The sequence below is a fragment of the Necator americanus genome, chromosome III (assembly GCF_031761385.1).
Source record: "Necator americanus strain Aroian chromosome III, whole genome shotgun sequence".
Taxonomy (NCBI): domain Eukaryota; kingdom Metazoa; phylum Nematoda; class Chromadorea; order Rhabditida; family Ancylostomatidae; genus Necator; species Necator americanus.
The window spans coordinates 27410750-27425141 of record NC_087373.1 but is presented as its reverse complement, the minus strand read 5'-3'; the positions used below and the strand labels follow the sequence as shown (position 1 = coordinate 27425141).

Genomic DNA, 14392 nt, shown 5'->3' with positions numbered 1-14392 from the left:
CAGATCTTCGATGGCCGCTTCCGATGCAAGCGTACGTGATTATAAGTGCAGATCGCCATCCTAGTCCTTTTCCGTTTTGGTAGCGTACATGACTCCTGCAACCCCGTCCTACCTGCCGCTACCGTACCAGGCTTTCCTCCGGAATCAGGGTGTGATATTAATAATATTATAATTGGTCGATGGTACTATGACGTTTTATCGTAAGATCTTCTTTTCGCTTGTTTTTTCTCTTGGTAATTCTTAATGCTTTTTTCATGTAGTAGGACTTGAATAGGACTGTAAAGTTTTGAAAAGCCCTTTTCTTCTTAGTTTTACCGTTTGCTCCGCCGGTAGAGAGCGCTTAAGGTTTTATTTCGGAAGAACTGGAACTTTTTCGCGTGATTAGCACTACCATTCGTGGGTGTAGTCGTAACAGCGCCTACGATGAACAATCACAAAGAGGCAAAAATCCAATTCCTGCAAGTTGAGGTCTTAGAGGCTCTCTCACAGCGAAATAAGAAAAAAAAAAGACCAGGAGAAAAACTACAAAACTAACGAAGAAGAATAAGTTACGACTGCGCAGCCTCAGTCAAACAGTGCTCAAAAGAAAAAAAAAGAAAAAAAAACGAAGAAACGGAACTCTAGGAAGCATATCGACGCCATCGTAACATCGCGACGTAACGAGTCATGTCGACACAACACGTTCGACGACAGCTGTATGTAGATGAACTTGCAATGAATAGTGCTAAGGAGCTTGTTGTTTAGCTTCTGTCGTCTACATTACTAGTGGCTCATCCTCTCGTGCGAAGGTGCTGAAAATTTATCTTCTTTGACAATCACGGATTGAATTTGTTCCGGGTCGGTGGTTTATCCATGCTGGCCAATATTATGCAACTGCTATAATTCTAGGCTTCGCATTCTTATTCTGTAGGTTTTAATACTTACGTAGTTGGAACTTTTGCAAACCATGAGAGAAGAATGCAGTGATGTGGATCACTTAAAGTAGTCTTGGTACACTCACCTTTCTTTAACTCATCATCAACAATTTAGGGAAAACGTTTGTGAAAGAGTTCATAAAATAGCACCGGAAATTGCTGCAAGCACAAGTTATTTGGAACTAAATGCAGTCATCTTTATTGCACACATATCGAAGGACAATCATCAAAGTTTTGGCACGACTAGTCCGTAACACATTATTCTAAAACACGTTCTACTTAGAGATCGTAAAGCTCTACAAATACTTATTTTATACAAGCCCGTCTCGTAAAAACACTACACGTTGTAATAGTGTAATAGTAAAGTGTGAAAAGTTTTGTCTTGAAAGCTCGGCGTATTCTCTCTGAAATATAAATAAACAGAATATGCCGAGATTTCAAGACAAGAGAATGTTTGAACTGCTACACGTTGTAGTACGGTGACGCAGCTGAAGTCTGCAGTTCGACTTGCGAGATTTTGTAGCGGACCTTCTTCAACCAGTCGGAAAGGGGTGGTGGCGATAACGACGGCTGGTTCTCACATGAGTCGAGTTTGATCCTAAAATTCTGTAAATTATGTGGGCTTAGTTGCGAAGGGGTACTGTAGATCCATTAGTGTGTAACATTACGCATATGAAAACTGTGCTTCCCTTAGAACCCAACTGCTAGCTGTTTTTTTTTTTTGGTCGTGTGGTCAGACACACTTATCATCGGTTGTTTCTCATGATTCCCTTTTTTTTGAAGTTTTTTCTCGTATTTAACGGGTTTAGTATTTATTATTTAGATTATTGTCTTAAATATAGCTCCTAAAAGTCGATTGACGTCAGATACGCAAAAAGCGCGCTGTCATCAATAGTTTAGTTAGGAAAAGAAAAAACACAAACTTCTAGAAATAAGTTCTAATTAACTCTTTCATCGACGCAGTTGTACGGTAGTATGAAAACAAGCTCTAATTCCACACACCTTAGCTGATTAGGAATTTGGCTGTGGTAAGCAGTAAGAATCGGCGCCCACATAGGATAAAGCTGACATAGGAGGGCGGAGTTCACCTGCTGCAGAGCTTGAATGGTGTTCAAGAAGTGAAGATTCACCATGTCCGCAAGCTAGAACATAATGTACTCTTTTAAGGACATAAAAATGTACGGTAGACGAATAATGCAATGTATACAATGTTTGTAAAATATATAACCGACCACTTTGGAGTGATTTAAGAGCTGCAGGATGGCTGGTGTTACCCTTGCCCAAAAATCTAAGAGATGTGCGAAAGCTGTTGTGGAACTGTAACGGACGAACTATCATGTGAAAATATAAAGGTGGCTCATTTGCATTTGCATTTGCATTTGCATTTACATGTTATTCGTTCGTGGACTTCTCTAGGACCCAATACTCACCTAAAAACCGCTGCCCGTTCACAGTAAACCGTCCACAGTTGACAAAGATGGAATGCATGAAACAAAGCGGACATGTGAACCACTGATTGCTTAAAACAAAATGATTAGAGTAGAGATTTAGAAGAAGACCAGAATCGAGTAACCTGACAGAATAGAACAAACTTTTGATTGATCAGCAAATCCAGCCAGAACGAAGTGTATATAGTCAGCCATGTGCTGACTGCACTCGATTGGAACAGGCAAACATCCGTGATTAGCATGAAGGGCACCGAGAAGTAACCAAGAGAGAACCCGGACGTTTGTAACCGAATCAGCGAATGCACCAGGGGCAGCCTAAGTGGGTGGACCTTGTTAGTGAAATTAAAGTCTATTGATATCATTTGGCTATAGAAATTTATGTTTGGTAATCTTTGAAGATTTATTTCGAAAGAAATTGTGCAGGATAACTACCTGTGTAACACTTGGTGGACTCATAAGCCATGGAATGAATCGAATGACAGTCCGACAATCACGAGCATTCGACCGACTCATCTCTACCGCTATTGCCTCAGCTAACTTAACCTTCAAATCTCCACCAACTGAATCGGAACTTGTCTCTTTCTGGAAGCAAATATCAGAAACTAACTACTCGTACAACACCATGAGAGAAGAGAAGTCCAAAATTACCTTTAGCTTTGCTAGCACGTGCAAGTCAGCAATGAAGTCTAATATTTCGAAGAGAAACGGTCGAACAGCTTCGGAGGCGGCCGTGTTGAATTGATCATCAGGCAAATTCATTTCGATATCTTTAAGAATATTGGTGAAGTGACTTAGAGGAGCAGAGAAATGTTCCCTCACCTTCACCAGCATCCTGCAGAATCAGATGCGCTATCGTCATAAAGTTCGTTTCATGTAATGGGCACTTAAACTTGATTGCTTGTATCATTTCCGCGACTACTGCTCGTGAAATGCTCTGTTTGTCTCTTTCCTGAGATGCTACTGGATTTAGGACAAGATTATATTATATGTAACCTTAAAATTATGCAAATGTACCCTAATCAAAGCTCGGTTGCACGCTGTGCATACCGTGAGTAGGCTTTCCAGCTTTACCGGACACTCGTGCAGAGCTTCAGCCAACCATTTGCAGAATGAGTCGACCAAAGAAACAGCCGACTGGAAGGATAAGATTAAAGGCATCACTCCACAAATCTGAGGTGGTACGGATTTCAGGTGGAGTATTCGTATACGGGATGGGAGACTATGGAGAGTGGGGTGGTTACGGCAATTAGGAAGAAATGGACGGAATCATCCCCCTCCCCATAGTCTCCCATTCTGTATACGAATACTCCACCGGAAACCCGTACCACCTCAGATTCGTGGGGTGATGCCTTTAACGCTCGCCGTACTGAGTGATATCTTTGTGGATGTTTGACCAAAGGACTAAAGGTTTGATTTGAGGTTCAAATTGATTTCTTTCAAGAGAAATGTTTTTTTTACCACATTGTGCACAGATCTACTGATCTATCGATTAAGATTTGCTCTTGAAAGAAAACCACAGGAAACCTTTGACTCCGAGAAACGAAAAGGGAGCCCAGAAACACGCGAAACTTTTGATTACATAAATTAGCAAGACTGATATCTAACTGGTCATTAAGTCTAACACCGCGACTAGTCCACCATATAATCATGTACCTTGAAAGCGCTGAAGTTCTGCACTTTTAACACGTGACTCATGACCACAATAGCACTTTCCACTTCTGATCGGCTTGGCTTCGTTGCACCTTCCAACGAAATCTTAAAAATACTATTTTCATCACTAGTTTTTATGCCAATTTCATTAAAAGAAAGAATGGTCGAAATATGGCTCATTACGTTCCAAAGGAATATTAGGAATGGCAAGTTTCTGTCGTTCAAAATTTCGTTAATTCTAAAAGAACATCATTCTAGGAAAAATCTCGTGTGGTCATATACCTGTATCGGAGTACAGGGTTTTCTGAGTAACTCCGGTTAAATGGTTAGTAAATATAAGAAGTGATGTACTGGTATTCACCTGAGTATAGTATCTTCTAAAGAACGACTCCATATGGGTTATTGCAGTACTCCAATGGTTGATATATGCATCGCACGGGACTTCAACAACGTATGCGGCAAGATTCCTCATTGTTGTTGTGAGCTGACTGAGCCAGTTCTCGGCAAGATCCTAAAATCATTATTCTGGAACATAAATAGTCCAAAGGGGTAGAGGAAGAAAGATAATCTCAGTGATGTCACACCTCAAACAGTAGCTGAATGAAATATACAGGTGAGAGCTCTTGGAAATCTGCGAGCGAAAGCGATACCACCTTCCAAAAAGAATCCGTTCGTGACAGAGGCGTGTCGAACAGTTGAAGGCATATCCCAGAAGAAGATAGCTGGAAAAAATACAAAATTTGCTCTGTATATTAACTATCGATGGTATAGTAGGAGGAGGTCGGCTCGAATTTTATTCGAAAGAACAACGTAGAAGTAGCCATTCAGAAGGAGATTGCCCGACGAACTTCTGATTACGGCACCAACACAGTGATGCTCGAACAGCTCCTGCAGAGATTCCGTCACTTAGCTACGTCGTCTATGCTGAACCATATGTCTTCCTAGCGCTATCCTCTTTTTATGAAAGCGCAAGAAATCGTTGGAAATATTAATACTGAGGACTTCCAACAAACAAGTACATTTGTTTTCAAATCTGAAATTTTGAGCCATTGATAACAACTACTAATGCGGTACCAAACATCTACCAAAAGAGCTTAGAATAATAGAGAAGAATTATTGTGCGGGTAAAATACAACTTCTCAACAAAAAAAATATAGGGAAGAAAAATAGGAAAGTGATAGAAAATTATTCTTCACAAAGCTCTGTACGATTATACTTTTGCGGGGAACGTTCTAAGTGCCTCCTTAAGTCAAGCAGTTTATCGGCCTGACTTATTATATCCTCGACGAAGCTGATCGCTGGTACCCGCTTCCACTGGGCCATGGAACAATAATGATGACAACGGTGCCGATAAGTTTCACAAGGTTTTTTTTTGTGTTTCTCCTTCTTTTTCGTGTAATTGCAGATCTTTAGAAGTAATCAAAGACCGTATTTGTAGCAAAATACTTTTTCTTCAGCAATGGCACAACAGTCTCACAAATTGTTCGGTTTCTTCTGAAGTGTGACTGTGGACAAGGAGCTCTTTCGAATATGTTAAACTCCTGCTGGGACCGAACCTCACAAACAAGGTGGTAGGTTTCGAAAACATTTCCAGTTTTCTTTTTCGCAGATGTAACCAACCACATCATGTACTTCTAAAGACCATATGTAATACTTAACACTGACGCATCTGATTACCTGATGAAGTGTTACTCGTAGCATTTGTTTCGCGACGCTACGACAGTTACCCGGAACGAACATCTCGGAGTCGTGCCATGGGTATATAGGATGGTCGATTAGGCTAAATCACTTCAGTTCTTGAAAGAAGAGCTCATTCACACTCTCCTACCGAGTAACTGTGTGCAGCAAAGAGAAAAGGATCGGCGCAGCCATCACTGGCTCTCTGTGCAAGAACGTCTCCACAGCAATAAGACACAACGAGATTGTTTCCTCATCAAAAGAAGTCAAACATTCGTTGCAATGGTCACAGCGAAGCTCAACGCTGAAGATGATGCTTTTAAGAAACAAGACGACTAAATACAATTGCAAATAGCGTAAGGGCTCACTGCACGACACGTTTCCGCTGTTTCCGAGGTTCCTTGCGTCTCACGGCTTCGCTGCGTTTACGAAGTGGACGTGGCTCAACAATGGTTGGATGTAAAGTAACTTCTCCTTCGTGTTCCTAAACTATGAATTAGATGAGAAACGATACAACGCAGAGCGTTAATCCATCAATTTGGGAACCATCCATGGTGCAGTTGCAGCGGAACCTCTTACAACTGCGCTACGCCCGCCCACTGATAAATCCTTGCAAATCCTTGCATTTACTATAACTTATTCTTCACCTGAATAGTAGTTACAGTAAGGCTCTCGGGGCGAATCATGCCTTTCGGTGAGTCTGACTCTTCGTCGCTAACGTCGTCCCAAGTTGCAATATCAGTTGGCTGGTCAGTTTCGCAACAGACATGAGCTTGAGCTTAAGAAATGCTGCTACTTACTTTATTACAAGAGAAAAAAAAAACAAGAGAAAAAGTTTGACGAACCCTCTAATGTCTTCGCAACAATGCTGATTAGACGCATTACACCGTCACTTATAGGGACTTGGTCGAAACGGTACTGAAAATGTTGACCATATGTTGTGCTTAATAAAAGGAAATCATCTTTTATTAGCATTTTCAGGATAAAAACATTCATGAAGGCAAATGCGTAGGGTTACTTCCTAATACGGTTTTTTGAGGGTTTCGAAGGGTTTCTTGATTGTTACGTCACTACATCTCTTCTCTAGAAAATTCCTTTTCATACTTTGGTGGGAATGAAACATTTCAGTCTCGAGCTGCTCACCTTGTAAAGAATGAGGATCAAGGAATTTAGCCAAAGATGTCGGGAATGTTGTGAAAGAAGCTTCAGCGAATAGTTGCTCTGGTGCTGATCGCTTGCTAATTTTTGCGGTGATGGTAGATGAAGTAGAAGCTGCACAACAGTAGGGAGAAGTTGATTTCCTGAATGTAGTCAGAAAATTGTCCAAAACCACAATTTTGTTACAAATTTTTTGAATCTCTGTTATAATTTGTGTCATAGATTTTATCGATTTGAAAGCTTAAAAGGGAACTCTGAAGTATCTGTTACGTGTATATAGTGAATGGCGAGAAATGAAATTGAAACCAGTGGTAATTATCTTCAAAACTGAGAAAATGTCTACGGAATACTAAGGGATCGAAGATCGAAGGTGTGAGTGCAGGGACTAACGTAAACGTCTTCAGTAAAATGATCACATACCTATACACAAGTTACAATCCAGAATCTCAGGCAATCCACTCAGGAACGCATTGCAGACTACCGACTTCCTGAAACCGCAGGTATAAATAGCTTCAAATGTGTGCAGATGGGTGCTATGCGCCTCCGCCTCGTGTTCTTCCTCTGTTTCCATTCGAAGATGCATCGCGGTCATCCGGTTGAACACATTTGACATGTACGTTAGACTTTCGTTTAGTAGCTTTTCATGCGTCAGGTTTCGTAAAAATTCTAGTACTTCTATTCTAGTAGTTTCCATGGGAGATTGATAGAGAAATTCTCGAAGAATTGGATGTAGGAGCTTGCAGTTCGCTGTCAGCTCTATATTCCGTTGCCAAAGTTCCTAAGCATTTCCGCGGATAGTGTGTGGATCTCACCTCAATCTCGCCGGCGGAATTGTGAAACATTTCTCAGTGTTACTGAATCCCAGGAGAGTGTTAAAATGACGAAAAAGCAGCGACTGCTTCTTGGCATTCGCTTTCTCATCGGTTGGGGTTGAGTTCTTGTTGCTAAAACAAATTCACCTCAACCGCTTCGACTAAATTACTCAAAAATATCAAATGTTGATTGACCTGAGGAATGAAACGAATAGAGAAATCACGAGATAGACAGTGTGTCTCTCAGGATTCTCCATGTCGACGACTCGATTAAACAGGAGACAAAGGTTGCTTTCTTCGTCGGTGAATTCTCGTAGACGACCATATGGACCTTGAAAGTGAAACAAACGCATAAGTACTTAATTTTCATCGGTGTTAATAAAACGGATTTTTGCAACAATCCTTGAGATTAATCATAGCATAAGGAAGTTTTTTTTTCAGTTTTTTCTTAGATTTTCTACAAATGAAACAAACTAATGCATAACCTGACAAGACTCTACATACTATGTGACATTCAGAACCACTCCAAAAACTGTATTTAAAGTTTTGTAGAGAGGTATTTGACAAGATCAATGGAATATAGCTCTTCAGTCTTCTATGGGTGCATATTTCTCTTTATTTGGTAGGAAAGCCATCATTTTTAAGAATAGCAGGTGTTCTACAAACTTTTGTTGGGGACGGGTTGAGAGGCTGCCGTAGATTCATGACCATGCCTCTGATCATGCTTTGCTCTAGCAACGATGAAGTGTATCTCAAGCAGGTTCACCATCATCGATACACAAATAGCTGGTTCTGCCTACCTACCACCGATCGAACCCTATGACCATCAATAATAAGGAACTTTTTTCCACATACGCTCTTCCCTCTTTTGTGCACATGCCTTCCTAGTCTTACTATCAGAAAATGCAGTAGCAGATCTATATGATACAAGTGGTCATGAACTGTTTTTTCTACATATTGCGGTTTTGCCGAGCTTACTTCAAGAACTAGTGGAGCGACTGGTCGGCCTCAGTGGAGGTAACAAGAAAACCGGTGAGTGTGAACGTAGTTCTTTCAAATTACTTTAATTGAAGCGGTCTCTCGCAATTACCAATCTGGATGTAGTCCACCCATCCTGCTTCTGCGTAACGATCCCCACTGACACGAGGTCAGTAGGGCCTGACACATCAATACAGCACTACAATCATGGCCCTGCTCCTAGAGAACGCAGAGATGGATGTAGGCTAGTTATGGCCTGGCTGTTTTTGATCGAGCGCAAAAAAGACCTAGTTGTCTCAGGGTAACAGAGGCTCGGGATCGATTAACAGGTAGCAACCAGATGAGGGATGCTGATCTAGTCCGTCTCTTAGCTATTGCAAGTGACTGCACAGGACGTTTATAAACTTCATGAACTTCGAACTGAAGTTGAAAGCCCGCGCGCATCGCAAGAAGAAAAAGCAGCGTAAGCACTTTTCTTCCCTTAAATTTAGACCAAATTCTGAGATTGGTTTGTTGTCTAACTCTTCCATGAAATTGATATTGTCTAACAAACCGCCAAACAAACTCGAAAGATTACTGTGAACGTGCACATGTCACTTCAAACGTTTTTGTGAAGTGGTTCTTCTATGTCACTCTAGTTTCATATCCGAGAAGCTACGCACACTAATTAACATCCCAAGAAACTTGCGACAGGCGTAGAAATACGCTAGTTGTTTGTAGAAGAAAGAAAGAAGCAAATTTTAGAGAAGTCTTCAAAAGCGACACCATACCGGCAGAATAGGTTGGCGAAGTGACCGAAGGAGACAGCGTATCCGAATCTGCTGCAAGCAAAGAATCAGAAACTGAAATGATTCTAGAGCACCGCTGCTGAACAGTGAGAAGATGTATGGGTAGGTTGCTCTATCCAGATGGCTGTTCAGTAACGGTGATCGAAGTGTTTGACAGAACATTCAAAGTAAAAAAAGGTGCCATAAGAATGAACACATGAGGGAAATAAGCTAAAAAAAGCGGAGAAGCTTCAGAAACTTGCAAGCCAATGAAAACATGCATTCAGCGAAAGGTACGTGCGAAGGAGGTGATGTGCATTCGCGAAGGGCGGGGTCTAAAAAGTCTCCGAACATAAAAGGGTCTGCTTAGATAAATTGTTATAATTCATTACGGTATGAATGTTCAAAAAAAATAAAAAGTAAATAAAGCTGAAAACAGTGATTCTAAATAAAAAAGAGTAAACTGGTAAGAAAACGCGGCAGTCGAGTGTCAGTGTCCGCCTCGTGAAAATTCCAGCTTTTTTAGAACTCGATATCATCGCCAATAAAATAAAACTTACAGTAGGCTTCACTGCTACATAAGAGCAGTATTGATTAGTGGTTACAGAACATGAGGAAAGATTTTGAATTAACTTGAACTAAAACGACACTGTCATAGAAGAGTAGGATTAATTTTAACACATTTTCTCTGACACTACAACTATACAAAAAATGTTGGTTCACCTTTCCTGGCATAATATATTGTGAACATCAGTCTACTGCTTAGTCTATGTTTAAACAAATAAAAGTGTTTATAGAAAGATCGAAGTGAACGAAATGGGACTACCCCGCCCTCGCCAAATAAGGTGCATGCTTGGTTTTCCATGACGTACTACGTGGCGCAGAAGTAGCTATGAGGGAGACAAGCGATGCAGCGCCAACGGTGATGTCAGCCGCCAATTGGCGCCAGCGATTCACGACCTTCACCATCGTTACGACTCGTAGGATCTTGACGCGACATGACAGTGCCGCTTCCGAGAGACGCCCACGTCTCCTCCAGCGAGGCAGCAGCCGCGATAAGCACAAAGCTGCACGAAGAAAATCGTATTACATTGAAGGCTACAACTACTACGATATCTATGAAGTTGGTGAAACGCTCATGTGTTGACACACGTGGAAATCAACCAAATAGAAAATCTAATCGATCGTTTGTTAAAGGTACAAAATCTCAACTGAAACTGGATGTTCCGAAAGGAAATCTCACTTCATCATGAAAGACATCATTTTCTAACCATGCGTAGTTAAGGGAAGAAATGAACTGAGTTTTTGCGAGAGATTTCATCCGAGGAGAATAGGATGGAAGTAACACACTACTGTAACAACAGAAAACTTTGCTGGAATAGCAGTGAATCGAACGCGGGGTCAAGTCGCGTGAGAGCTGCGTACCTGGAGGTTCCGTTGGTTGGTAGGATAACTGATGTTTCAGCGCATTATATTCGCGAAGATATTTCACGATCGACTTAGCTGTGGTTGCATCTTCGATAGCCTGAAGGAATGTTGAAGGGGATGAAAAACAAACACTTGATACTGGAGAAAGAAAGGTTCGTTATAGTCGGGTCGAAACAATCTAGAGGTCGGTGTAGTTGCTCGAAGCGGCACGGTGGAGCTAGCGGATGAAAAGGAGGTGGCACTATCGCGAACTGCAGTTCCTAGGATACTTTCTAGAATAACAGAGAACCTGTTGTTGCGAAAAAGGTTTCCTGTTATTTCAGGAGCACATGTTAGTTAGATTTCGTAGTACAAGCTTTTCTATACACTGGGTTTATTCTGTTAACCATATGCTTCGCTGCGATCACTTCACGACTGCCGTATAGCAATGCTTTCTTACACGCTCCTTTGTAACAGCTGCAGTTTACTATGACAGAGTCAACTTCGAGCGAAAATTACTGTAAGAAGAAGTAGCAGCAAGTTGATTTTCTCGACAAAGTAGTTCTGATTTCTACACATTTATACTCCTGCTCAGGAATGACTTAAATTATAAACTATATCAGTAAATCCGTTTTTTAACCTACCTTTTTGGCTTTGTTAACTTTTCTTTGGTAAATTTCGCTCATTGGATCCGAGTGCATGAGATCTGTAAGATACCGTATTCATATTAAAACATTTTCCATAGAAATTTTGCTGAATATTAAATTTTCGTGTTTTTTTTTAAATTTTTATTTTTTAAATTAATTTTTTTTAAATTCTCTTGCCTTGCACAAACATGGTTTCTTCACTTTGACTGCTCAATTGACTTTCCAGAACAAGTGTCTCGAATCTCTGCAAGTGCTACTCTTCTATGAACTTATAGCGGTTAGACGAATGAAACTGAAATCCAATTAGAACCTGGATAAAAAAGTCAAATGTGAGCATGGTTTCATCCGGAATCTGTGTGGTGAGCACGCGAATGGCATTAATGATGATCGGACGATCCATTATACAGGAGTCGAATTGCGATTCGAAGCAGAAGCACATCATCTGGAAGGCAAACCGAGAGAGCGGTTTCAAGGATAAGGAAGCCCACATCTCTTTTCTCGTACCTTCAATGTTTGAGTTGGTAGCGCTCTTAAGGCAATAATCGCTCTTTGAGCTACCGTAGGATTGGGATCGTGAAGAGATGTGACGAAGTGGTAAAACAGTGCAGAGAGAGCGGTTTGAACAACCTGGAACATTGAATTTTCGTGACGAGGGTTCCCTTGCAACCCCCACTAGAATATTTACCTTATTTGCCTTCACTGGTGCAAATTTAATCACATGTGCCATCACATACGCTTTGCCAACTAAACAGCCCAAGTGATTTTGGCCACAAAAACATTATCAGTTCGTTCTATTACCTGAATCGAAGCGGGTTTTCCAATCGGAGCAAGCAAAATCTCTATGAACTACACGCCAGAACGCCTCTTCTCCGGAAGGGAACGAGATGCAGTGAAGAAGGAGCAGGGAAGCTAGCTCTCCAACCTGGGAATGGAGATTTATTCCACTACGGCTCATACATAAAAGAAACTTACTTGCACAAAATCAGGCCGTAGTCTTGCCCAAAGCTTAGGAACCATCATACTTTCCTGAAATATCAGGGTCATTCAAATAGAGGGATGCAAACCCATTATATTTTTACCTGGATCCAAATAAGGAAACCACGATACTCTCTTCTAGCGTTACTCAAAGATCCACAGTGAAGACAAAGAAACTTCAATGTATTCATGATGAAATTTTCTACGTCTGGATCTTCAGCGTATTCCAAATTCTAAGAAATATGGAGTATATGAATGCTATGAAACTTCGAAACACAAACACGGAGTAGTTTTGTAACCACAATATTGAAACAACGTCCGGTGATGAGTCGTTAGAAAACACACCTTCAGAAGAGCATGAATCATCTTCAGCTGAGGAGGGAGTTGATCTATTGAAAACCGGAATCTTCCAACGGAAGTCTGGTAAAAGTCATCGGTCGGAGGCTTCGGCTGCTGTTGAGCCAATGGAGGTGGGCCCTGTAAGTGCTTGAATAAGCGCGCTTATAAAGGATAAGATGCAGGGCGTTTATCAACCCCTAAGGGGATGCACCTGGGCTTACGACTTCGATTCAAAATAGTTTGAGGTTTATGAACGTGTGTACGGCCTTAGAATTACTTGTCGGGGTTAGCCGAAGTGTAAAATCAGCGTTTTTATCCATTTTGTCACGTCTATCACCAATTTATCGACCCTGGAGAGATGAAAGGCCTGGCTGGTGCTAGGTGATTGAGAACCGTTCAGTGGTGCAATCCCAAGCTCATCGACTGCGCTACACCAGCTCCAATCACTTGATTCATATTTCTACAAGTCCGACTCATAAGGAGAAATAACGGGCCATATGGACAAGAACACTAATGTGTATTAGTGAAAACTTGTATCTTCAATGTTTTATTATTAAAAAAACACCAAGAAGACAACAAATTTTTAAATAAAATCTAGTTCTATCCTCTAAATTAAATTCGTCGTAACTCTGTAATTTTCTCCATAGACTCAATTTAATTTGGATAAAACAAGTAAGATACATCAAAGAAGCCAAGGGAGAAGAACTAAGGAAGATGCTCACCTTGATTCCCTCGACCAGGCTGCTTGTGACAACCTGGCAAGTCTCCCTCCCAACGTCCGTCTCTGTGAGCATCGTAGCTTCTGCCATAGCGACTTCAAACTGAACTTCACAACATTTACCTTATTTCAGTTCCAATACCTTACGTTCGTTCAGTACCTACACCTGTGTCAAGTACTTTCATCTAAATCCATTAAAAAGAACTAAAAATGATTCAAAATGTAATGAAAACAGAGTGAATGTAGAGAAACCCTTACTTCTTCACTCGGTAGTATCCCGACAAACTCCTCATCTCCAGTATGCTCTACCGTAGCCGTTTGGAAGCACAGTCCACCTTCAGAAAAAGAAGCTGGAGCAGCTGTTGTGGCAGGAGAAGCTGAATGGAGCATTCAATGAATTGCTCACAAAGGGTCAGTTGAACAAGTGAAAAGAGATAAATCTTTGAAAGCAACGAAACTCCTCAGCATATCTCTCACCTCCTTTGCTCCCTGGCGCAGTCTGTGGAGAGAGAGCGGAACTAGGATAGGATGTGCCGGATGATGTAATGTCGAAGTTGTCGATTGGTTCATCCTTAAACTGGTAGTTTATAATGTCGCTTGCTCGACCACTGACTTCCGATACAACAGCTAACACACCTCAGTGGCTTGAATAGCCATTTCCTGCTTCGGCGATACATTTTCAGTCATGTTCATTATCATCTGATGCAGAAAAGCAGCTTGTTGACAAGCCGAACAGTCTGCAAATCCGTCCAGTTCCGGATTTTTGCACTCATGAGGTGTCGTACGAAGAGGGACACTGAGCAGAAGCGAAACACAATCGAACAGCTTCTCGGTTAACGATGACTGCTCGTGAACGGCGATTTCGTTCAGACGAAGCTGAAATCAGACCTTTACAGTAAGGA

At 41.3% G+C, this 14392-nt stretch overlaps 1 protein-coding gene across 4 annotated transcripts in view; it reads right to left on the bottom strand.

Moving 5' to 3' along the window:
- Positions 1–1251: 1251 nt before the first annotated feature.
- RB195_011102 (uncharacterized protein) overlaps positions 1252–14392 on the bottom strand; it is a gene marked incomplete at both ends in the record, with an annotated part of 41768 nt that continues 28627 nt past the window's right edge. For 2 of the 4 annotated variants that reach the window (XM_064192381.1, XM_064192382.1), the window contains 37 exons: positions 1252–1318; positions 1381–1512; positions 1917–2056; positions 2147–2231; positions 2345–2433; positions 2507–2677; positions 2795–2944; positions 3011–3129; positions 3182–3311; positions 3377–3496; positions 4016–4117; positions 4374–4523; positions 4597–4734; positions 5690–5792; positions 5841–5993; positions 6058–6173; positions 6337–6467; positions 6535–6607; positions 6833–6990; positions 7268–7335; positions 7660–7791; positions 7855–7990; positions 9408–9458; positions 10830–10929; positions 11456–11517; positions 11636–11702; positions 11769–11900; positions 11963–12085; positions 12144–12202; positions 12257–12380; positions 12431–12484; positions 12538–12666; positions 12779–12910; positions 13495–13593; positions 13749–13867; positions 13968–14061; positions 14127–14366. In XM_064192381.1, coding sequence (XP_064049964.1) covers positions 1252–1318; positions 1381–1512; positions 1917–2056; positions 2147–2231; positions 2345–2433; positions 2507–2677; positions 2795–2944; positions 3011–3129; positions 3182–3311; positions 3377–3496; positions 4016–4117; positions 4374–4523; positions 4597–4734; positions 5690–5792; positions 5841–5993; positions 6058–6173; positions 6337–6467; positions 6535–6607; positions 6833–6990; positions 7268–7335; positions 7660–7791; positions 7855–7990; positions 9408–9458; positions 10830–10929; positions 11456–11517; positions 11636–11702; positions 11769–11900; positions 11963–12085; positions 12144–12202; positions 12257–12380; positions 12431–12484; positions 12538–12666; positions 12779–12910; positions 13495–13593; positions 13749–13867; positions 13968–14061; positions 14127–14366 — 4248 coding nt within the window. Of the gene's footprint in view, positions 1319–1380; positions 1513–1916; positions 2057–2146; positions 2232–2344; positions 2434–2506; positions 2678–2794; positions 2945–3010; positions 3130–3181; positions 3312–3376; positions 3497–4015; positions 4118–4373; positions 4524–4596; positions 4735–5689; positions 5793–5840; positions 5994–6057; positions 6174–6336; positions 6468–6534; positions 6608–6832; positions 6991–7267; positions 7336–7659; positions 7792–7854; positions 7991–9407; positions 9480–10276; positions 10472–10829; positions 10930–11455; positions 11518–11635; positions 11703–11768; positions 11901–11962; positions 12086–12143; positions 12203–12256; positions 12381–12430; positions 12485–12537; positions 12667–12778; positions 12911–13494; positions 13594–13748; positions 13868–13967; positions 14062–14126; positions 14367–14392 lie in introns of all 4 variants that reach the window. The other 2 variants (XM_064192384.1, XM_064192383.1) reach the window with 2 other exon arrangements.